This window comes from Vipera berus (assembly GCF_964194415.1).
Source record: "Vipera berus genome assembly, chromosome: 1".
Lineage (NCBI taxonomy): Eukaryota > Metazoa > Chordata > Lepidosauria > Squamata > Viperidae > Vipera > Vipera berus.
The window spans coordinates 13026435-13052386 of record NC_138202.1 but is presented as its reverse complement, the minus strand read 5'-3'; the positions used below and the strand labels follow the sequence as shown (position 1 = coordinate 13052386).

The 25952-nt window shown below is 41.8% G+C and overlaps 1 protein-coding gene across 1 annotated transcript; it reads left to right on the top strand.

Moving 5' to 3' along the window:
- The first annotated feature begins 14693 nt into the window (after positions 1-14693).
- OAZ1 (ornithine decarboxylase antizyme 1) lies at positions 14694-23399 on the top strand. The gene is given in 6 exon segments (XM_081346785.1): positions 14694-14968; positions 21187-21244; positions 21246-21332; positions 21608-21780; positions 22711-22796; positions 22935-23399. Coding segments are annotated over 6 exon segments (657 nt in total). The 5' UTR covers positions 14694-14846; the 3' UTR covers positions 23066-23399.
- Positions 23400-25952: the final 2553 nt, after the last annotated feature.

Sequence of the window (25952 nt, the reverse complement as noted above, 5' to 3'; positions counted from 1 at the left end):
TCCGTCACCGATAGACGAGACCTGGCGGCACCCAGCTCCATTGGCTCCTCCCTTTGGACTGGGGGCTCACGCACAACAGGGGCGGCAGGGGTCTGTGGGGTGGCACGGCGACTCTTTCGCTGCTGCAACCGGGCATCGATCCGCAGGCAAAGATGGATCAGCCCATTCAGGTCTGAGGGAATGTCCACACGGGCCAGCTCATCCAACATCTCCTCCGACAATCCATCCTGGAAGGCATCCACGAGCGCAGCCTCATTCCAGGCGGAATCCTGGCTAAGCAGCCGGAAGTCGCTGATATAGGCCTGTAGGGGGCGTTGACCCTGCCTCAGAGCTTTCAGGCGTCGGGTGGCAGTCTGCGTCTTAATTGGGTCCTCGTACATTAGACGCATATGGTCACAAAACCCCACAAAGTTGTCCAACAATGGGCTAGGTTGAGCCAGCAGAGGCGTGCCCCAACGAGCTGCATCCCCCGAAAGAAGGCTTAACACAAACCCCACCTTATCCCGGTCAGTGGGGAAATCAGCCGCTCTCACGCTGATAAAGAGCTGGCATTGTCCCAGGAAAGCAGGAAACAGTTCAGGAATACCTGTAAATTTGTCCGGCATTGCTACCTGGCATTTTCTCCTGGGTGGGGGTTCAGCATGAACCTGTGCTTGCAGTTGAGCCACCTGAGCTGCCAGCAAAGTGAGTTGCTGAGTGAGCTGAGCATTCTCGGCACGAAGCTGCTCCATAATAGTTGTAAGGGGTGGGAGGCTGAAAGCAAACTGTTCTGTACCAGCCTGCTACCGGCCTTGCAGAAAGGCAACCCCTGTACAAACGGCAGAGGCTGGAGAGCGTCTGAGGCTGGAAAACGTCTGCCAAGATTTATTACACAAACAAGCAACAAAACATGAAACAAGATACCGGAACTTTGATCCTCAAATGGAGCGGTTGCTTTCAGCAACCAGCCCTTCCCCAAACACTCCCTTTATTAGAGTTCAGGGCGTGGCCTCCCTGTGCCTCCTTCCGAGGAGTCCCACAGCCTTTCTCTGCTTGTTCCTGCTTGACTGCCTCCTGCGTCGGGCGTCCTTGAACAGGGCCAGCTGTGGGTCATCATCATCCGCACTGTCGGGCTCGCGCAGCTGAGAAGAGGGGCCTGGCTGGGGGCTCTGCGAAGCCTCCAAGCCATCATCAGCAAGTTCGTCTTCAACACCCTCCTCCTCCCCCTCGTCTGAGTCATCCGAGTCATCCGACCCGGCTGCCGGACCCACAGGCTGACCCTGAATCACAACAGAGGGCTACCGCCCTTCTGCGATCGCAGGGAAGTCCTCCTCTCGGTAATTGCCCCTCCAGGGCGATTTTTGACCCTTTTCAGGGTCCTCCAAATAAGAAAGAAACAGACGGCAGGAGACAGACTGTCCCTACATGTCCGGAAGTGCAGTGCGCGTGAACCGGAAGCCTGAATACAAGAATGATTCAGAAAAAGATCCTATACAGGATATACAGATGAAACCAGCTGATGTCTTAATGATTAAAAGAGACATACAAATAAACCAAAAGATTGACCTGGAAAACTTTCCCATATTGGCTTTTTAATGAAGTGATTTCTTAAAGTTTTGAAGAATTTTGTGAGAAGGGACAAAGAAAAAATGAAAAGAAATCAACTTCCAGACCATTATTTGAAGCGATTAAAGAACAAGAGTGTTAAAAATAAAAGGAAAGAATATACAGTTGGCTTATTTGATTAAGGTTAAAATGCAGGTAGTCCTTGATTTATGACCATAACTGAGTCCAAAATTATGCTCATAAGTTGTAGTGTTTGTAAATCGAGGCATCGTGCGAGTGGATTCCATTTTACTACATTTTTGCAGTGTTCATTAAGTGAATGCAGTGGTCATTAAATGAACCTGTTTTCCCCAATGGACATTTTTTGCTGGAAACCAGAAACCAGCAAAAAATCACAAATTGTGGTCATATGACTACAAATACTACAAATAGTCTAAAGATGGAACAGTTGCCAAACATCCAAAATGTGATCACATGACCATTCGTGTGTGTGTGTGTGTGTGTGTGTGTGTGTGTGTGTGTGTGTGTGCACGTGGCTATTGTAACTTCAAAAATTGTTGTAAGTAGCTCTGAGGATATCCACTGGAACTTCAAATGGTAACTAGGAGTCCAGTTGTAAGTCAAGATCTACCCTGGGTATGTTTATCATCTCTGGTAAACCTTAATGGTCTTTTGCTGACTACAGGTATGACTGAATGGAGGAGGCTCTAAGGATCTGATTATGAAAAAGAGATGATATATGGGAAGAAGAGATTTGTTGTATTTTAAGAGGTGATAAATTACTAAAACTGTTTATACTTGTGATGAAGGGGGAAGTAATTTCTTGACACATTTCTTTTTTCTTTTCTTTATTATACTCTTATTTTTTTCCCCTTCCTTTTCTCTTCCTTTCTCTTTTTTCTCTCTTCTGCATGTTCTCTGTTTTTGTTCTTTTAGGTTTTTTTAAAAGTTTGTATTGGTTTTTATCTTTTTAATTGTAATGCTGAATAAAAGTTACTATTAAAAAATCCCAAGGAAAGCTTTTATTGCTTTGCTCGCTTCATCCTTCCAGATCAGTTAAATTAGAAGGTAAGGTAAAGGTAAAGGTTCCCCCGCACATGCGTGCTACTCATTTTCCAACTCTAGGGGCCGGTGCTCATCTCTGTTTCAAAGCCGAAGAGCCAGCGCTTGTCCGAGGACGTCTCCGTGGTCATGTGGCCGGCATGACTAGACGCCAAAGGCGCACGGAACGCTGTGACCTTGCCACCGTAGTGGTCCCTATTTTTCTACTTGCATTTTTATCTGCTTTTGAACTGCTAGGTTGGCAGAAGCTGGGATGAGTAACAGGCGCTCACTCTGCTACGCGGCACTCGGGATTCGACCCGCCAAACTGCCGACCTTCGGATCGACAAGCTCAGCGTCCTAACCCACTGAGCCACCGCGTCCCTTTAAATTAGAAGAGCAAAGATCAAAAAGCAAGCCTTAGGAGACCTGCTGATTATATTATTAGCAAGCACTTAGGAACTTGCAATATGTGTAACTTACAGATAGCCCTTATGTAAGCTTATCATAAATCGAATGTTAGTGAACTGAAGCTTCCACATACTGTATGACCCTTTTCTGATACTACAGATAGTCTTTTGACTTACAACAGTTCATTTAGTGACTGTTCAAAGTTACAACAGCTCCCAAAAAATGACTTATGACCGTATTTCACACTTACGACCATTGCAGCATCCCCATGGTCACGTGATCAAAATTCAGACCCTTGGCAACTGACTCATATTTATGACGGTTGCAGTGTCCCAGAGTCATGTGATCCCCTTTTGTGACCTTGTGACAAGCAAAGTCAATGGGGAAGCCAGATTCGCTTAACAACCGTGTCACTAACCTAACAACTGCAGTGACTCAATTAACAACTATGGCAAGAAAAGTCATAAAATGGGGGAAAACACACTTAGCAACAGAAATTTTGGGCTCAGTCGTGGTCATAAGTTGAGGACTACCTGTATATTGTGGCTTTCCCATTTCTTGTCGAGAGCAGAATTGCAGCACAGGAAAAAAACAAAAAAACCCCTACCACATCCTGTCCACATTTGAGACAAATCACAAGAGCATGTATTTGGTCTTTTACATATTTGTCCTATTTACCTCTTCACTGCCTCCCCAGCTGTCTCTTCCCTGTTATCTCCCTTAAATACAGCTGCAGTTGGGCACATGTATTTTGTATCTTTAACAACAACAAAATCCTGAAATTCAAAACACTTTTAACAATTTGGCCCCTCCTGCTGAGTCCTCCTATAATAATACCCACATTCTTATATTTTATTACAACAAAACAAATTAATTTGTAATAAAATATTTAATAGTAGGATTCATGAAGTCAGCTTAAAGAGAGAGAATTGGCCATCATCTGCCAAAAGGTTAATAATTATTTTATTTTTGTCGCCTTCCTCCTCAGAATTGGCATCGGCATTGTTGGCGTTCCTTAGGTGTTGGGTACATGTATTTATTCAACACAGCTTGAACATTTCTCTCTGTAATTGCTTTCTAATCCTTAATGCATGTTATTATAAACAGCAGGCAGCAAGTTTTTTTTTTTAAAATGTCAGCAAAAGAAGCTAGAAGCAAGATTTTAATTCTCCTAAAGCTCTATTGTGCTGGAAAATATTCCTTCTACTCTGAAATGGATGGTGAAAAGCCAGCTACAGTACTGTGTAGGCAAGATTCAGAAAACAACAACAACAACACAAACTAGTGAAGGTGACAATATTCTGCAATCCCAGAATTACTGCAGAAAATTCTTTAAAAGAATTGGGCCTGCAAGTATATTAAAAAGAACTCTCAGCAATGCTTGCAACAATTGATATGACAGTGAACAGGAAATGCGTAGGAGGGGGAAATGAGATGATTAATATCTCTGCAGAAGCAAAGAAGCACACACATTTTTACCAAATTGTTCTTCGGTTCCTGGTGAGAGAAAAATAAGATGAAATGGGTTTAAAACATGGAATGATGGTCTCATCTGGGCACCTTGTGGAATTACCATTTTAATCTAGGGCCCCAGAACATTCAAAAGGCCATTGGGAAGCAGCTCTGCTTCCAAGACAAAAAGCATGGCATTGTACTGTAGCCTAGACCCCCCCCCCACTCACACACACGATGTTGCACTTCTCTATCTGATTTCACCCTTACTGGCATTCTTCAGACTTTATTCTATGAGGTTCAAACCCAGAGAATCCCACACCTGAGGAGTCCCCCAGTTATACTGACCACCAGGAGGCGCTGTGTCCCCCAATGAGGATGGAACCTGGGACACAGCGCCTCCTGGTGGTCAGGACTGTATAACTGAAAATTTTAAAAAGGGTAAAGGTTTTCCCTTCCCAGTCATATCTGACTCTAGGGGGTGGTGTTTATGTCCATTTCTTAGCTGAGGAAGCCAGCGTTGTCCAAAGGTGTTTCTGTGGTCATGTGGCCGCCGTGACAGAGTGCTGTTATCTTTCCACCAAAATGGTACCGATTTATTGACTCGCATTTGCATGCTTTCCAACTGCTTGGTTGGCAGGAGAGGACTGAAAATACCACATACGATATACACTTTAAAAAACAGAAAATTCCCCCCCAACCTCCAAGAGGGTGTGTGCGGAAATCATCTAAATTCCTGTCCATGGGAGCATGACATAATATCTGTATGTTTCCGTGCTGAGAATTTTAAGGGAAGATGGACTCTATATCAGAGGTCCCCAGACCTTTGGGCACCAGGGACCAGTTCCATGGAAAGTGGTTTTTCTGTGGACCGGAGGGTGCGTGGTTTTGTGTGCTGCCTGCATCCCATGGATGGGGCTTTGCTTGTTTGTGCGGACCGGTTGCTGGTATGCCACGGCCTGGTACTGGTCCACGGATTGGGGTTGGGGACCCCTGCTCTATATTGTTCTTACAGTGGTACTATAACCAAGAAAATGATGGACCATGAGAAATATTAACTCAGCCCCCTGTGTCCCATTCTAAAACTTCAAACACAACTTTAATATTTCCCCGTATCACATTACTAATGGATGGTAAAAGCATTTACTTGGCCTACTTTAAGTCCCAAACCACAACCCAGAGGTTTGAGGGGTAGAGCAGATGTATGTGCTCTGCTCTGCTTAACGCTATGTATACTTTATATTAAAACCAGAGTCTGCACTCCTAACTGCATAACAAGGACTGTGTTTAACTGGATCATGTCCCATTTAATATTTAATTCCAAGAATCTACGATATGAGGAGTTGCTACACTACCCACCAGCAGAACCATAATTGCCTTTGTTCTGTATGTTTTATAGGGATTAGCTTCGTTTTCTATGTGTGTTTCTTGAAGGATGGCCATGTCTATGTTACAGTCCAATAAAAGTTCAGAAACATAGTGGCTCTTGGATCCCAATGGAAAGGCATATGGGTCACTGAAGCCAGTCATAGGAAGAAATATAAATGACTCACAAAAATAGCTGCCAGGCTTTCAACTACCGTATCAGCAATGGACAATCCTGAATAGGATTCACACCTCACATGGTGTCTATCAGGACTCTCTGTATAAATGGGGCATAATATCCTCCCCTTAGTGTGACTGTGGGGTCCCATGTCAAACTGTAGGTCACATTGTGACCAGTTGTAAGCTGAGGACATATACCGGTTCAGTATTTGATTTTTTAAAAAAAATATAAATGATGCTGTGCTTCAATGGTTAGATGGCCTAGGCCAGGGGTCTGCAACCTTGACAACTTTAAGACTTGTGGACTTCAGCTCCCAGAATTCCTCAGCCAGCTATGTTGGCTGAGGAATTCTGGGAGCTGATGTCCACAAGTCTTAAAATTGTCAAGGTTGCAGACCCCTGGCCTAGACACTGTAATTTGAACATAGATCTTTTTAACATTTATATTTTATTGTGTTCTACTAATCTAGATGAAATGGTAATATATACTGTTAGTCCATCTATGATATGTCATATGATAAATAAATATAATAAATAAGGATTTATCTTTTTAAGACATTGGGTGTTCCCGCCCAGAAACTCTCCATGGACTTTACAGTTTATGAGACATTGGCAAGCCATGTATAATAACACACTCTGGAATGTGCTGTGTTGCTGGCAGAGATATTCCTCCACATATTTACTGTTTCACATTCTTGGTTCTTGATTTAGTGTGTGTCACAGCTCCTCAAATCAGTAAAGTAAAACCAGCCTTCACTTTCTCATGGCTTCATAAGTAAACCATAAATTATACCAAACTGATCAGACCCATTGGGTCTTCACAGCACATTGTACACAAAGTAAGCTTTTTAAATCAGAAAGTCCTGCCAACCCAGAGGCAATTATCTGCTCTGCTCTGCAACCTTGTTTGAATGAGGCAAAAGTCTCACAGCATTATTTAGAGATGTAAATGTTCAAATAAACAAAACAAGCCAATTGTAGTTTGGATATTTGCCCCATGTCTTTTTTTAAAAAGAAGCTGATTAAAAACCTGTTTGATGCCATATAGAATAGCACAAAATAGAAACAACTACCGTAGAGGGAAAATGCAAGGATAAAAACTGTGCTTGGCCAAACTGCCCATCTAGACTGCATTATATAACTTAAGTCAAATGATTTAATATGCACCAGGAATCAGTGGTGCAAGAACAGCAGAACAGTAGCAGTGTTAATTTATAGCCACAGCAATTTATTTTTAACAAGGCAAGATGGGAACTAGAGGGAAATAAAGCGACTGATAACAGAAACCAGTGTAGCAGCAATCATCTGAAGAATGATAGAATTTTCTCTCCTGACCAACAGTTCCAATTAAAAGTGCTAGCTCCCATATAATTCAATGCCCCAAATGGTTAGTTTGACCAAAACAAAAATAAATCACATGTTTGGACTTAGCTAAATAGATCCTCCCCTAGTGTCCCCCCCACCCAACAAAGCACACATTTTAACACAAAGAACGTTTACAAAGATACTGTGAAGCTAGCACAGATATTGGTTGGGACTGCACATCAAACTACAGGTGAAACTCGAAAAATTAGAATATCGTACAAAAGTTCATTTATTTCAGTAATGCAACTTAAAAGGGGAAACTAATATATGAGATAGACTCATTACATGCAAAGCAAGATAGTTCAAGCCGTGATTTGTCATAAGCTTCCATAAGCTTGTCATCAGCTTCCTCTGTTCCTTGAAGATGCTGATTATCTAGACCCGTACCAATCGGGTTTCAGGCCTGGACACAGCACAGAGACGGCATTGGTCGCTCTGATGAATGATCTCTGGCGGGCTCGGGACAGGGGTCATTCCTCTGTCCTGGTCCTATTAGACCTCTCTGCGGCTTTTGATACCATCGACCATGGTATCTTATTGCGGCGTCTCAGGAGATTGGGAGTGGGAGGCACTGTTCTTCAGTGGTTCTCCTCCTACCTTCTGGAACGTTCACAGTGGGTGTTGGCGGGTGGCCAGAGATCGATCCCGAGGCCTCTCATTTATGGAGTTCCTCAGGGGTCGGTCCTCTCACCTCTCCTGTTTAACATCTATATGAAGCCGCTAGGTGAGATCATCCGTGGTTTTGGAGTGGGTTATCATCAGTATGCTGACGACACCCAGCTTTTCATCTCAACCCCAAACCACATCACTGATGCCCTCGACGTGATGTCCCGTTGCCTGGAAGCGGTCCGGGAATGGATGGGGAGGAACAGGCTTCAACTCAACCCGGAGAAGACTGAATGGCTGTACATACCGGCATGTCAGGATATTCAGATTATTCCATCTCTTAATATCAGGGGCAAGTTATTACCCCCCGTAGATAAGGCTCGCAATCTGGGTGTCCTCTTAGATTCACAGCTCTCCTTAGAAGATCATATAGGAGCTGTGACTAGAGGGGCCTTCGCCCAGGTTCGTCTGGTGCGTCAGCTGCGACCCTATCTGGACCTGGATGCCTTGCATACAGTCACCCATACACTTGTGACCTCTCGTCTTGACTACTGCAACGCTCTTTACATGGGGCTGCCCTTGAGAACCACTCGGAAGCTTCAGCTGGTGCAGAGTGCAGCTGCACGAGTGCTTTTGGGGGTCTCCCGATACTCCCATATTACACCTCTGCTCCGTGAGCTGCACTGGCTTCCAGTTGCCTTCCGGGTGAAATTCAAGGTGCTAGTGATGACATACAAAGCCCTACATGGCGTGGGTCCGGATTACCTACGGGAGCACCTACTGCCAGCGTCAACATCCCTCCGTCCTGTGCGCTCCCACAGAGAGGGCCTCCTCAGGGTGCCACCGGTCAGAGAATGTCGGCTGGTGACCCCCAGGGGGAGAGCATTCTCGGTGGGTGCGCCAATCCTTTGGAACCGCTTACCAGCTGAAATCCGGATGGCCCCCGACCTTCGCTCCTTCCGGCGTGATCTAAAAACTTATCTATTCCAACAAGCCGGCCTGGCCTGATGGATTTGGGTTTTAAAATTTTCTCACTTTATTGCTTTATTGTATTCTTACTTTATTGCTCTGTACACTGCCCTGAGTCCTCCGGGAGAAGGGCGGTATATTAAATAAATAAATAAATAAATAAATAAATAAATAAATAAATAAATAAATAAATAAATAAATAAATAAATAAATAAATAATTAATTGTGATGATTATGGCGTACAGCTCATGAAAACCCCAAATCCACAATCTCAGTAAATTAGAATATTATGAAAAGGTGCAATATTCTAGGCTCAAAGTGTCCCACTCTAATCAGCTAATTAAGCCATAACACCTGCAAAGGGTTCCTGAGCCTTTAAATGGTCTCTCAGTTTGGTTCAGTAGGAATCACAATCATGGGGAAGACTGCTGACCTGACAGTTGTGCAGAAAACCATCATTGACACCCTCCACAAGGAGGGAAAGCCTCAAAAGGTAATTGCAAAAGAGGTTGGATGTTCCCAAAGTGCTGTATCAAAGCACATTAATAGAAAGTTATGTGGAAGGGAAAAGTGTGGAAGAAAAAGGTGCACAAGCAGCAAGGATGACCGCAGCCTGGAGAGGATTGTCAGGAAAAGGCCATTCAAAAGTGTTGGGGACTTTCACAAGGAGTGGACTGAGGCTGGAGTCAGTGCATCAAGAGCCACCACACACAGACGGATCCTGGACATGGGCTTCAAATGTTATATTCCTCTTGTCAAGCCACTCCTGAACAACAAACAACATCAGAAGCGTCTTACCTGAGCTAAAGAAAAACAGACCTGGTCTGTTGCTCAGTGGTCCAAAGTCCTCTTTTCTGATGACAGCAACTTTTGCATCTCATTTGGAAACCAAGGACCCAGAGTCTGGAGGAAGAATGGAGAAGCACATACTGCAAGATGCTTGAAGTCTAATGTGAAGTTTCCACAGTCTGTGTTGATTTGGGGAGCCATGTCATCTGCTGGTGTTGGTCCCCTGTGCTTCATTAAGTCCAGGGTCAACGCAGCTGTCTACCAGGAGATTTTGGAGCACTTCATGCTTCCTTCCGCAGACGAGCTTTATGGGGATGCTGACTTCATTTTCCAGCAGGACTTGGCACCTGCCCACACTGCCAAAAGCACCAAAATCTGGTTCAATGACCGTGGGATTACTGTGCTTGATTGGCCAGCAAACTCGCCTGACCTGAACCCCATAGAGAATCTATGGGGCATTGCCAAGAGAAAGATGAGAGACATGAGACCGAACAATGCCGAAGAGCTGAAGGCTGCTATTGAAGCATCCTGGTCTTCCATAACACCTCAGCAGTGCCACAGGCTGATAGCTTCCATGTCACGCCGCATTGAGGCAGTAATTGCTGCAAAAGGGGCCCAAACCAAGTACTGAGTACATATGCATGCTTATACTTTTCAGAGGTCCGATATTGTTCTATGTACACTCCTTGTTTTATTGATTGCATGTAATATTCTAATTTACTGAGATTGTGGATTTGGGGTTTTCATGAGCTGTAAGCCATAATCATCACAATTATGACAAATCACGGCTTGAACTATCTTGGTTTGCATGTAATGAGTCTATCTCATATATTAGTTTCCCCTTTTAAGTTGCATTACTGAAATAAATGAACTTTTGCATGATATTCTAATTTTTCGAGTTTCACCTGTATGTCATAATGTGATTTCTTTAATCTTAGCTTATATTTATTTATATCCCACCTTTATTACCTTTAATGTGTGAACTTGCCCAGTAAGGTTTGCAAATCTTGCTTTTTGTCATAAACTATAGGCCAAAAGTTTTGCGCAAGCAATTTATGACTTTTCATATGTGAGCCTAACCAACTGTAGTTTATCAAAAAAAAACATGGTGAAATGAATAATGGCTTAGGATAATACATTAATCCAGTTGAAAATGACTTGATGGCATATAAGATTATGTTTTCAAACCTTGGGAAGGAACTTAACATTATATTACATAACATACATGCTGGATTGCTTATCCAGCAATCAAGGTTCTTTTATGTGTGCCTTTGTATGTAAAGGTAAACATTTCTTTGAGTCAAGCTCAACAACTGGTGAATGCATGAAAACTGGATGTCAATTTAATTGTGTTAACACTAGTATATGAAGTCATCAATCATTCGTTTAGTCATTAATCAAACTTACAATGATACTGGAAAAAAGAGACGACTGGTTTTGCACTTGCGACCATCATAGCATCCCCATAGTCAAGTGGTCAGAATTTGGATGCTTGGCAACTGGCATGTATTTATCATGGTTGCAGCATCCCAGGGTCGCGTGATTGGCTTTTGCAACTTTCCTTGCTGGCATCCAACAAGCAAAGTCAATGGGGGAAGTTGGAATTACTTAATGATGTGATTCACTTAACCATGGCAAAAAAGGTCATAAAATTAGATGTGACTTCTTAACAACCACCTTGCTTAGCAATGGAAATTCTGGTTCCGATTGTGGTCATAAGTCGAGGACTACTGTATGGGATTGGTTTTCCATTGCCTTGTTCCAGAATCTTTTTTCAATTTTCACTCTGGTGATCTCTTTTTTTATTACTATTTTGTTTTACTACTTCTATTGATATTTAATACTCCTTGCCTTGGCTGTAATAAGATATGCCTAAGATTATGAATATATCATTTTGAGATAGAAACAAAACTAAATGATCCATTACTTGGATAAGTGATGAGGAAATAATTTGCCTTAGTAAATTTAACAATTGATGATATTGTGTACATATTTCCTCAATATTTGCTGTTCTTTAAGAAGATAGAACTGAATTTAAAGTAACTCAGATATACTTAACACCATTGGGATTTGTTTGTTTTGACAGCCTTTCCTGTTGAAACTGGAATTGCAATAATAACTAGTATGATGCAATTCTTTGTCTCTAATTCCCACAGTAGATTAATATAACAACACTGAAATTATATGAGAGTATTATATTATGTTGTTACTATAACAAAAACAGAAATTAAATGAGCTTAATATTTATCTTTCCAGGCAAAAGGCATGTTTATCTTAATGTTCACACATGCCACATTACTGCAACCAATTCTATAGGGTGGGAACAACTAAGATTTAGGCACATCAGAGCTGATGAATGGTTGGATGAATAAAAAAGATCAATATGGTGGAAGCATCCAGAAAAGAAAAAGTAGACTACAAAAAAGGAAAAATGTTTTGATCCAAAATGGAACATGGAAAAAATCCAACTATCTACTTTTCATCACAATGATGCTTCTTTTTGATGGAAAATTACACATTTTGTGTAAACTGGACCTAATCAAGCATTTACTGTATCACCTAAGGACTAAATAGAGTATATTTTTATTATTTACATTCTTATTTATAGGCCTACAGAATTCCTAAGGACTTTTGACAATGTACAGATAAGATACATACAACCAAATTGAATAAAATATAAATCGTAAGACCTATTGAATAGTTCAAAATGTATAAACTTGAACTACGCTTTCTCACACTATGTCTCTGTGGACTAGGAACACAGAACGTCTTTAGCATCTCAGAAAGATCCCCCCACCACCCTTATCCTGCTATCTGAAACAGTTTTAACTAGGGAGAAATCAATCACTTGTACGATGTTTTCCTGCCACTAGGTCCACATTTTCCTGTTAGGAAAGAAAGAATAAAACATTAGCAAATTGCCTGAAGCTGTCTCACAGTAGGGTTCTTTACATTTGATAAATTCACATTTGATGGTTTTGACACTCTATTTCTGCTGATGCATCCTAGGATTGCATTTGTGCATTTTTTACGGTTGCATCACATTGTTTGCTCGCATTCAGCTTGTTATTGACCAAGACTTTTTCATATATTAGTAATGAGTATGGTTTACTGGGGACGCGGTGGCTCAGTGGGTTAGGACACTGAGCTTGTCGATCGGAAGGTCGGCAGTTTGGCGGGTCGAATCCCGAGTGCCGCGTAACAGAGTGAGCGCCTGTTACTCGTCCCAGCTTCTGCCAACCTAGCAGTTCGAAAGCACGTAAAAATGCAAGTAGAAAAATAGGGACCACTACGGTGGGAAGGTAACAGCGTTCCGTGCGCCTTTGGCGTCTAGTCATGCCGGCCACATGACCACGGAGACGTCCTCGGACAAACGCTGGCTCTTCGGCTTTGAAACGGAGATGAGCACCGGCCCCTAGAGTCGGAAACGACTAGCACGCATGTGCGGGGGAACCTTTACCTTTACCTTATGGTTTACTAATGCATTTGATATTTCCTATTCAGATACAACCATTGGATTTTAGCTTTTGGAAATTCATTTTGTTTGACAAAACAGATTCCTATGAGAGCTTTGCAACAATTTCATTTATAAAAATATACTTTCCTTTTTTCTATATTATTCATTAGTATTAATTATATTCAATGGAACAGGAAGAAACTTGAAATAGATGGCTTTTTCTGTTTATTTTCACCTTATAAATTATGAATTGAGAAAGGAGATCCTGCTTCTTGAGGATTTTAAAAAATGAACTGTTTCTTTAAAAAAATAACTAAAATAATTTAAAATAAATTTAAATATTTTAAATTAAAAATAATGTAAATATAATTATGATTATCAGTTTTGGCTACCATGGTATATGTAAGGGCTTACAATGAGAACTGTGTCCTGGCTCCTGGGGACACTGAAGATTGGAAGGTTAGAGAATTTATATCTAAATTATTCCTTCAGGGGCTCAAGGCAGTATACACAGTGGACTGTTGAATGGGTCAGAGGGGGCAAATAGAAGAAAGGTGAGTTTTTATTGCATTCTATATTGCAAGTATTTTGTTCTCTGCCTTTTCTGCCACGGCGTCTGTCTTGCGTAACATTCTCCCCCACCCTTAAGTGAGGTCAGCTCCATCCCTTATTTTCCAGAAGTCCCTCAAAATCTGGCTTTCTCATCAGGCCTGGGCGACCAGTGGGATGTTGAGGGGCTCTGTTTATCGAATCTCGTGTGTGCTTTTTAAAAAAATAATTTTAATATAACTGTGTAAGACATTTTTATTGCTTTATACTTTTTTGGTGGGGGGGCTGTACTCCATGCAGGGTCACGTTTTGTGAGGTGGACGGCCATATAGATTTGATAAATATTTTTTTGCCATTTCGGGGGGGGAATTGAGAATAAACGGCCCCCTGAGGTTGCCCTGTTTTTAAGCTTCCGCCATTAAAGCCTTGACCGTGCGCAAATTCCTCAGTTAGCTTCTGTCCTCGCTTGTCGTCGTCTCCTTCGAGAAAGGCACCTTCCACAACCAATTGAATGCTAAACTCTACGTTCCTTAAGCCAATGAGAAAAGAAGACAACTTTCCAGTTGGACCCGCCTACTGTAGACTAACGAATACTGTACTACGGTGTGCGCCATTTTAACCAATGCTCTCCTCCCTTTTCTTCGTCTCGGCCCATCAGCCAATCAGAAACGCTTTCTTCCCCACTTGCACCGCCTCAAGGCGAGGAGGTCGGAAGAGAAAATACTGTTTACCTCAGAGAGACCGCACGACCGAACGGTGAAGCAGAGGGAGGGAGGGAAGGAAGGAGGCGTGGTCTTCTTCTTTTACGAAGCATTGGCGAGGGAGCGGATTCGAAGTGGGAGGGTGCAGCTCTCAACACCGGAAGTAGGCTGGGCTTTCGTTAAATACAAGTGGGCCGCGCTTACGCAAATCCACGCCACGGATGGGCGGGACTATCTCCGCCCACTGCCATATAAAGGCAGTTGGCCGTCCTCTGCCGCCCGCCATTTTGTGCTGCCGAAGAGAGGAGAAAGAAGGTAGTCGTTGCCAAGAGGTAGCCCAGAAGGAGGGGGCTGGAAGGAGGAGGAGAAAAGGGCAAAGACCCGACCGGGGGTTCGGCGACCAGGGGGCGGCCCGGATGGTGAAATCCTCCCTGCAGCGGATCCTCAACAGTCATTGCTTTGCCCGCGAGAAGGAAGGAAATAAAAAGACCAGTATCGCCACCATGCCCACCCTGCCCACCAACGCCGCTTTGAGGAGGTGAGGAGAGAAGAGAAAACGGCCCAAAGGAACGAGCCCGCTTTGCCTCACGCTCCGCGGCCTAGTCCCGCGGCCTCGCCCTACGAGCCCCGCCCAGGCACGCGGGAGGAGGGGCGGAGCCAGCGGGACCACGCCCCCTTTCTCCTAGCAACCTGGGGTAGGGGGAGAGGCTCGGAAATCGATGTCTCTCGCGTTGCGGGGCAGATGGTGTCGCTTCGAACTTCCGCCACTAGGAATCGATTTTCCCAACTCAGGCTCGGGAGGAGGAGGAGGGATGCGTGTCTCCTGCAAACCCCTTCCATATATATATATATTTCATTTAGTTTACAGGGCGCGGCTAATTGGGATTGCCGTCCCGACCCCTAGTTGTAAGAGCTTCCAGAACAGCTTGTGGGAACAGGGCAGGCCGAAAGCCTTCCGTCTTAGCAGCCGAAACTCTGACATATATAAAAAAGGGAAGAAAGAGTGCGCTTCTTAAGGTTCTCTATAGCAGCGTTTCCCAACCTTAGGAACTTGAAGATGCGTGGACTTCAACTCCCAGAATTCCCCAGCCAGCATAGCTGGCTGGGGAATTCTGGGAGTTGAAGTCCACGCATCTTCAAGTTCCTAAGGTTGGGAAACACTGCTCTATAGGAACTCCGTACTTCCTGCTAGCTGTATGCTTTTATTGGGTACTTTCCGACCAGAACGCTGCAGTAGTAAAAAAGGGGAAATGATTTTTTTTTTAAACACGTATCTTCTCCCTAGATACGGCCTAAGCTGGTGGATGCCTTATTACTGTACGTGTGCGGCTTCCAGTCCAGTCCCCTGTAAACTGCCTGGGCTAAGTCCCCGCAGTTTTCTTGGGAAGGTTTTTCAGAAGTGGTTTGCTATTGCTTCCTAAGGCTGAGAGAGAACTAGCCTTAGATCACCCTAAGTGGTTTTGTACTTAAGGTGAGACTAAAGTTCCTCATTTCTATCTTGGTTGCTACCTTACCCAGTACAGTAGATCAAACTGGCGCTCTGCCTAATTACTACTTGGGTTCAAAGGAGAAACGAAAATGAAAAATTCTGATTAGTCTCTAAATGAAAAGAATTATTCATTTCACCCCATTAAAAAGTACGTGTAATTCCATCAATACAGGGAGGATGAAGTAAAATTGTATTGAAGCCATAAGGCTTCATTCATTTTTGGGTTAACTTCTTTTTCCTCCACTTGCATAAAGTAGAGAAATTTTAGTTATATATTTCAGGAGAGAATTGGAAGATAGCAGGCCTTTATTGATAAAATTAGTTGCTTACTGGCTACTGCCTTATTCACAGTGTGTAGGAAAGATCCCCTGTAACCTATTCATACAATATCCATTGCAGGAAAAATTAGGTCCTATTTGAGGTGATGTCTATTAAATGAAAACCTGTGTGTTTACGTAAGATGTTACTGTTTTCTCAGTTCCAAGGTCTATCGGGTGCTGAGGACTAACATCTATGTTAGTGTAAAGTCCAACAATCAAGTAGTTATAGGAAAAGTATATTTTTTCAGGCAGGAAAGAACAAAGTTTAGTGTATGTGTGAGTGACAGAATCCACCTTATACATGAAATAAAAACTATTTTCATAGAAGGAAAAATCTCTCCCAGCTAATATGGTTTAATACTTATTTAGATATGCAGCACTAAGATGAAATGAAGGTATTCCTAAGTATACATTATAGACTAGCTTGTTTTCATATGGGTGTTTCCTGTTTCAGCTCTTGCCTTAAAAAAAATTTAGTTGATCCATTAGAAAGGGAGTTTTCTTTTTCTATATGAAAATCTGAACCTTCCCCTCCCCCAAAGGTGGGATTGTATGTCCTTCTATGCGTGCATCCAATCTGTTCCCCTCTGATGTGATAATGCCCCCCCCAATTAAGTGAATTGTGGGCACCATGATAGAACTGCTGAGGATTAACAGCTGAAAACAGTTGATTGGCAGACTTTTCTTACATTCAGATTTTCACATAGCAAATTTATGCTATAGAATAAAGTTTATTTAAAAGATACTGTGATTGGATGAGGGAGAAGTGTATAAGTTTTATTGTATGCTTTCCAAATCTGTCCACGCTTCCTTGGTAATAAGAATTGTAGATCAACTCAGAGGGTATCTGTGTAAGAGAAGCTGTTTGAATTTATAGCTAAAAGTATCCTGAAATGTTATAAGCAAGCAGTTTGTTTAAATTTAATTTTATCCTTAGCAGATGTTACTTAGCTTACAAAATGGTAATCATTAGGGCAATTTTGCAGTTACAAACTGAAACTAACAGTGGCCCCTGTCATAATCATGATTACAGGGAAAATGCTTTGGTTCCCCACCATTTTGAGGAAGGAAACAACACATCTTTGCTGTAATATGGACTATTTTTTAAAAAAAATCACTCTCCAGAAACACTCAAAGTAATTCCCACCCATCCCTGTATGCATATATGATGTGGCTTCACTTAGTTTACATCAGTTCTCCTGTGAAAAAAAAATTTGAGTTTGGCTTTGTGACACAGAATTTTTTCTTCAGTAATTGATCTGCTCTACAAGCTAAGAACTAATTCCCCCAGTTGTAGCTGAAATCTTTTTTTCTCCTGAATTTGGATTCATATATTCTAAGCAATCTTTATGGCTTGGTATGAACAGTGAACTCAGTTGGGATCACAATATTTCATTAGTGCCATGCAGTCTGAGGGGAAAAAAGCTGCTTCAGGGAAAACCCAGTGATTTGGAAATAGGGATCTCTCCTAATCAAGACAAAAGGTCGCTTGTGGTGGAGCTGAACCAGACCAGCTCTGAGACTGTAATCATTGGTTGAGATAATCTTAGATTTTTGCTTCGCACACCCTTTTTTTCCTGATACGAAGATCTTCATTGTAATAAAGAAATTCCTTTGATGAGCCAAGAAAGTTTTTGCATGAGGTGTAAAAAGGGATAGGCCTCTTGGCGTAATATCATGTGCAGACTTTTTCACCTTGGCCCCCAGAGAATTATGTATAATCCTCAGCCATCATGATCAATAATTGTGAATAATGGGAGATTATAGGCCATCATCCAGAGCTTCCTGTGGTTGGGAAATTGTTATATTAAGATAGAGCCCATTTCAACTTGATGCAGTTCATAAAATAATTTCCTTTCTGTTTTACTGTTATCATCTCAGTTGTATACTATGGAATAAGGGAAACATTGTGAAGGAAAGTTGTTTTCTTCCTTGGGGATGCTATGTAAGATGTGCTTTCCTGACCTAACGGGACAATTCTAACGTGAATTGTCTTTAGCAGATAGTTGAATTATACACTGTGATAAAAGTAAATAATTGAATTCCCGTCCCCAGTAGCTAGATCTGAATTGGTCTTTTTAAATTTGATCAAATCCCATTTAGTGTAGTTTCTGCCTGTTAGAGATGCAGTAGATGAATGATGCTGAGATTTCCCAAGAACTACCATACCTGGACCTTTATACTCTAGACCAGGCACTGGCAGCATTAATTAATACTGCTACACCTAAAATGATGGTGCCAACAGGCAGACTGAAATGAATGGCCAGTATAAGATTTCAGAGTGTCAGATTTTAGGGATTTGTTTAGCAAGCTTTAAAAGGGAAAAAAGTGTCTTATATGCTTCAGCAAGAACTGCCTGCCATTTCTCTATGTCCACTCTTGGTTAGATTTAAAGCAGGAGAGAACCATTTTTAAAAGTATGCAAAATAGGCTTTTTTACCCATAAACATTTCCCACATACATAAAGGAGAATGGGGCTGGAATACTTCATACCTTAGTTGAACAATGGTGTTGATGAGCAGTCCATTCAGCTTAGTTTTTGTGGAGTATAATGTCAATATCAGATGAAATGCCTAATGAAAGCATAACGTATGCCAGAAAAAGCTTTGATTCAGAGCTACTGGAGTGGCACAATACAGCTTTTGAGTAAGGAAGATAATGATTAGAAAACAGGATTGGACTGAATTTATCTTGCATAACAGCTCCCTTACCTGAATGTTTGCTTCACCCATGTACGTTAACACTTTGGAAACGAAAGAGTGAATTCAGGGTTTTTGAGAAATTAAGCCCTAATTTAACTGACATATAGCTGACATATTGAACAGCAATATTCAGCTAGTTCAGTGTGGGTATATGTACTACCCTTCAAAATAAATTCACAATTTAAAATTTAAAAGCAGTAGTCAAATACATACAAAGTAGGAAACCTTAAAGTATTATGAGTGAACCCTAAATCTTTTAATATTTACTCAAAATTTGCTTCCCAGTGTCATATAGCACATTAATCAAAAAATCTTGCACATAGCGCAAAGCTCAATTGTGTGTAAGAAAAGGGTTCTTGAATGGAAGATGAACCTGTCTGAAGAAGCAACGTAGTATTTTTAGGGGGAAATAATTATTTTGCATTTTCTTTGAAAAAAAAGCACCACATATGGCAGAAAAATCAGTCTGTTAAAGCATTCATTTTAGGAATGCTAATTTGATGCCTAGTGCTAAAAGATTTAAGGATTTTTAAAGGGTGTTCAAAATGGTGGATTTCTCCCCCCCCTCTGTTTTGCAAATGGCTGCTGGCAGGATGGTTGTGAGAATTTCCCCCAGGGGGACCTTGATCTGCTGCATCTGCTGTTATGACGCAACCCCAGTGAGCTTGCAGAATAAAGGATGGTGCAGAGGGAGGGGCTAGCAGGAACAGCAGTAGCTGTGGTTGGTGTTAAAGGAAAATAATTGCTTTCAGTTAAGTTGGGTGCTGGTGACACAAAATCACCTCTCTGCAAACAAATGCTGTAAGGGATTTGTTTCAACCTGACAAAACATTTTAAGTTGCATAATCGAATTACCATAACAAAATTCTTACAGAATATAATTGCAGCAGACCCACAGATTTTTTAAAATAACTTCATATATCTATTTAATTGAAAATTATGGGGACATCTAATAGGTGGCCAACCTATCTAAGAAAGAATGGAAGTTTTGTGTACTGTAGTAGCAATCAGGGTCCTAAAGGAAACGTCTGACTTTTCTAACTTCAGAGCTTCTGTATAAGTTTCTAAGAGTGTTTTGCTTCCTAGTAGCAGCGTTTCACCTACAACCTAAGAACAGCAGGCAAAAACTACTAGATGAAACCACTGGACGGGCTGTTACACATATTGTAACCATTCAGATGGGACTACATCTGGAATTATCTGCAGGAGGGTGTTCTTTTTAAAAATTTGGCATAGATGGATTGTGATCTGATTTTAATGCAAAATATATTTGCTAACAATATATATACTGGCCAGCTCAGATCATTTCAGGTTGTTTAAAATAATAAAATAGGGAACCAATTCAACAATAAAAACGACATAACATTTAAAAAAAAACCAGAACACGGTCACTAAGAAATCAGGACAGCACTGACCGTTTTCCAAAAAGCTTCATTAAATAGTACGGTCTTTATCCCTTGTGAAACGCCCCTAAGCACTGATACTTTCCATAATGGGGCAGCCTTAACAGGACCTATCTTTAGGTTCATGCCCGCTTGTTGCAAAATGGAACCCTGAACTCCTCCCTCTATATAAGCACTTAGTTTAGATAGATTCGACTTACATTCACTGGTCCCTGAAGTATCCTGGAGCCAAGCCACATGGAATGTTACAGCTCAAGCCCAGCATTTTGAATTGGATTCAGACTTGTCAGTAATCAACTGGAGAATAGATGTTGCATTGCAATGCTACTATTCCTGCTTGCCAGCGTCCCGGCTGCTACATTTCTACCAGTTGTGGTTTCTAGATCATTTCCAAAGGCAGGCTGTTAGAATGTGTTACTGTAATCTGTATGTAGGTTTACAGTTCTTTTTATCACAAGTCTCTGAATACAAAGCTTATGTAATGTAAAGGTTGCATTGCAACACACAAAGGTTCTGTGTTTGCTTATCAGATCTACCAAAGCTAAGAAGAGAAGTCTGCCCCATTCAGCGTGTGATTCTGGGGGCAGCTGTGCAATTCCTGGGAGTTACACGTTCCATGTAACTACTAGAAACACAGAGGTGGAATGATAGTGAGATAATCTCATCTCCCCATTTGCTGATGGGATTATCTAGACATCTCCCACCTCAGGCTTTCTAAATGCTGGTTTATAACTTTTTGCTGGCTGGGTGTAATGGTTATTTTTCACTATATTTGATTATGTGAAAATTTTTAGTCTGCCCTTGAATTTTGACCTCAATAAAAAGTCTTGCTTTCCGCTCAGTTCCAGGGTGTCCTTCAGTTGCTGTAGTAACCTGGGTCCAGGGCCTCGGTGGTGCTCCTGATGTCCCTCACCCACCCCTGAAGATCCCAGGTGGGCGAGGGAATAGTCGGAGGGATCACAATCTTTCAGCTAACTTATTTTATTCTGTAAGTACACGTCTTCTTTATAAATTGAGTTTGATACTGTTTGAATTGGGGGGGCTTGAGAAGCGTAAAGGAATTGGAAGAGGGTGGTTTCTGGATTAGCTATTAAGAGTACCTGATTTGTACCTAACTGAATATTGGGCCTGGCAAGTAAACCAGCACAGGAACTAATCTTGCGCTGTTGGAAAATTTGGGGTACAAGTCCATGCATTGTTTGGTCAATATGCTTATAGTTCAGGGGATCTATAAATAATCTAAATTCCGCCTTGCTTTCCTAGGATAATCGGCTGAATGTAACAGAGGAAATAACATCAAGTAACAGGACAAGAATCCTGAATATCCAATCCAGGCTGACGGATGCCAAACAAATCAGTTGGAGAACTGTGTTGAATAGCAGCAATTTGTATATCGAACTTCCCAATGGCTCTTTGCCGGAGGGGAGCAAAGACAGGTAGAGCAAAATAGTTGATTTTGAAATACGTTATGAAATAGTTCTTATTATCAGGTCAACAGCAAATTTCATAATCTCAAGTAATCATTGGTCCACAGCTGCAAACTATTTTCTCGTTTTATGCTTGCAGCTATTTTTCTTGACCTCTGTCACATGGTCTCTGTTTTCTTGTATTCAGTTCATACCTTTCCATGATTACTTTTCATGACTAGAAGATATTTGTGGAGGAGGTCAAACTCTAGATCTTGATAGATTTGAAAGTTAATTAGTGAAACTCACTGTTGGGTGATACTGTTATGTTGTATTTAGCTGAAACAGTATCAAGTAATTAGAGAGAAAATTATCAGTGCCCTGCAGTGTTCAGGAGCATGAGAAAATGATGGATTTTAATCCTTTAAACTATTTTTCACCAACTACATTGAAAGTGTGTTCTGCTGTTTTGGTATTTGAGCACGTGCTTTTTGGTTTGTAATCATGTGTGAAGCTAAAAGAGCATGAAGTTTAAAATGGCCACAAGATTATAGAGCGGAAAGCACATATACTTACGCATCAGTGGATAAGACAGCTCTCAAAAATTCAAGCAAACTACCGTGAGAAATGCATCACCCACATATAAGCCTACCCTCCCCTTTTAACTACAGCGACAGGCAGGAAACTGCAAACTGTTATTTATACAACTGCCCAATATTAAGGATATGATCTGAGCTCTGATTCACAGGTGAGCCAATGTTTTTTTCAGCTGTATTTTTGGAGCTTAAAATTCTTGGCTTATCTGTGAGTTTGTACAGTAGGTGGATAGTAGATTTCCTAATTGTGTTCTTTTTATCTTTGAACCTTTCTCCTATCGTGGATCTCCCGCTAAATCAAAATCATAGTTTTGAAATACCTCTGAGGGGGCGAGAAAGGGTCTCACTCTCTTCCTGTCTTTAGTTTTGCAGTTCTTCTTGAGTTTGCGGAAGAGCAGCTTCAAGTAGAGCATGTGTTCATTTGTTTCCACAAGAACAGAGATGACAGAGGTAAGGAAGCTGGGATGATACCATGTGAGCAGACTGCGTTTCTAAGGGGGTTGTGGAATGGGTGGTGCCTTTGCTTGTGTTAAGCCTTGTGTCCTTATATCTCAATGAATTGGTATTAAATCTCTGGTTTTCTCGTAGCTTCGCTGCTCCGTACCTTCAGCTTCTTGGGCTTTGAGATTGTGAGACCAGGGCATCCCCTTGTCCCCAAGAGACCTGACGCTTGCTTTATGGCGTACACATTTGAACGAGACTCTTCTGAAGAAGACTAGATTGCAGTGTTTGCCTTTTAGAGCTTGTTCCTTGTCAAAGATGAATCTGTAGGAATTTTGTCAACATCTTATGCATCAGCATACATGCACACACATAAAATGACTTGCTCTTTGTACGAATTATTGTGACAGCTGCTCTGGTGGTGGGAAAGATGTTGAAAATTTCCAACTTTTGTCATCTTTTTTTTTCCCTGGACTTGTCCGCATGTTGTAATTGTGCAAAAATAAATGCTCACTCCAAATTAGCAGTATATTTCTTGGAAGTTTAATATTGTGTGTTTGTGATACTGAAGTATTCGCTTTAATTCTAAATAAAAGTTTATATTTTACTTTACTGCTGGTTTTACTGTTTCAAAACCTTTTCTTTTTAGAAAGGTATTGGCACAAATTGCTCTGTAGAGTTATCCTTGGATTGTCTTTCATTTATACTAGAATCTAGTTACAGTACTCCTAACTTGCCTGGTCCATGGCCATGCTTAATATATCAGGAACCGTAAAACATACCTTTCTACCTACCAGCTTGGAGGATGATGCTATAGAGCAGGGGTGTCAAACTCAATTTCATTGAGGGCCGCATCAGCATTGCGGTTGCCCTCGGGGCCAGGTGGGTATGGACTGGGTGGGCGTGGCCTACTGGGTGGGTGTGGCTAGAGTGCGTATGGCCTACTGGGTGGGCATGGCCAACTCTACATCGTTTGCATCAAGGGTGCCTATGGGGGCCTGGGCAGGAGTGGGACAGATCTGAGGGTCTCTGGCAGAAGGAGGGTCTCAGCCAGGGCCAAGGCAGTGGGGGCTGTTCCCTCACTGTTTCCAGGATGGCTTCGCGGGCCACATGAAACCACTTTGCCCCCGGGCCTTGTGTTTGACATGTCTGCTATAGAGACAGGGAAGTTAGATGCACAGTTTTGGATGCAACAGTCCTCCCTCATTGGTTGAGTTCTTCCAATTAGACATTGCATTACTATTTTAAAATATATTAAACTTTTATTAGTCCACCATCTAAAAATACAAGGCTTGTGGAAGTGAAAAGCTTATACTTGTCTTTGAGCTCTGATCATATGAGTTACTTAACCTGGAAAAACCAGGCAATGGGAAAATAATTTTGTAAGGAAGTTAAGATGGGTTCATAGTCCCTCATCTTTATGCCTTTCTGCTGTCAAGGTCTCCCATCTCTCCCCTTTGCTGCCTTCCCATGTGAAAATAACGGGGCAATTTCAGATTTTGGCAGTAAATCTGTCACCGCTTCTGCCTTGGATCAATTATCCTAAAACAATGAGCAACTTGATCCTATAGTTATTTTTGTCAATTGCCTCTACTGCATTGCAAGAATAATATTTTGATGACTGGACTTCCAAAGCATTGAATGAATGAGCCCATGAAAGTAACTCCAGATTTCTATACATTGGTATTTTAAGTTGGGATGCAAAAATAATCTTGTCTCAAGCTGGATCTGGTGTTCGGGAAAAAATGAATAGATTACCGGTACTTTGTCTATCTCATCTGAATCAGGATTCATATGCCTTATCCTCTGCTTACTGATGTCTTCCTTCTTCAATATGAAGGAGTGCAGTTGTTTGCCTAGGCCAGTGATGGCGAACCTTTTAGAGACCGAGGGCCCAAACCGCAACCCAAAACCCACTTATGTATCGTCAGGTGCTGGGTGGGTGTGGCCCATTGGGTGGGCGTGGCTGCGGTGTAATGGCAGAGGGACTAAAAAGTTCGATCAACTCCAACTTTACGAGATCTTTTTTTTCCCCCACGAGAAGTTGAAATTGATTGAACCTTTTTTTTTTGCACACGGCAGTGGAGGCCTAAAGCGAAAAGGTTTTATAAAACCCAGCTGAAGGCCTAGGACTGGGGCAATGGGGCACGTGCCCACCTGTGGCATGTGTGCCATAGGTTCGCCACCACAGGCCTAGGCCCTAGAATCGTGTTCTAATAGAAAATTTAATCAAATACGCACATACTGAATTTCCAATGCTTTTTGTGAATTGTTCTCACACAACTACTAGGACCACCAGTTTTCATAATCAGGTCATCCTTTCAAGATAACCATAGATTCAGTCCCCAATATTTGTATTGTTTAGGATGAGGCTATCATGCCTCTTGTAGCTCAGGATTATGTTCCTGAGTTACATTTCAATGTAGCCGATAACCAACATGGTCCACGGTGAGGTATGCTGGGAGCTGCAACTTAACAGCTGAAGGGTGGTAGAACTTTTGTCCTTACCTGGAGGTAAAACAAGCAAGATAACCTACAAGTTTCTAGAAGTCCACCTCATGTTTTGCTAGTCCCTCTGGGTTTTCCTAACAAATGTGATGGCTAGTATTGGACAAAGGAGATTAAGGAACTTCAGGTTAAAGTCCTTCATCTAGAACTTCACAAGATGATTAGTAGGTTAGTCACTGTCAGCCCAAATTATTATACATGATTAGGGAATGTACACGGCTTCCCATTTCTGAAGGAAAAGCAGGATATAAATCTAACCATAACTAGACTGTTTTGATGCATCTCTGAAGTGGAATGAAGTATGACTGGTATTCATAGGGCTTTTTAGCTGTTAAGTTACTGATTTCAGTAAGGGTGGGGTTTTTTTTGCAAACAAGTCAGAAATGAATAGTTTCAGGTTTCCTGAGTTTATTGATTGCAGTTAAAATGGGGGGGCACTTTTTACTTGGGCCTGGAAGATCCCAAGTTCAATATTTTGGAACCATCCCCTTTTAGTTCACTGTGGGACCAAGATTTAAGAGAGATCCTTCTGCATGTATACCACCATAAGAAATATGGGCTACAAATCCAGTATTCTATACATACACATTGAATTTATTCTTCCAAGAGGCAACTTTTGAAAAAAACTACTAAATTCATGTGATGAAATTATGGAAA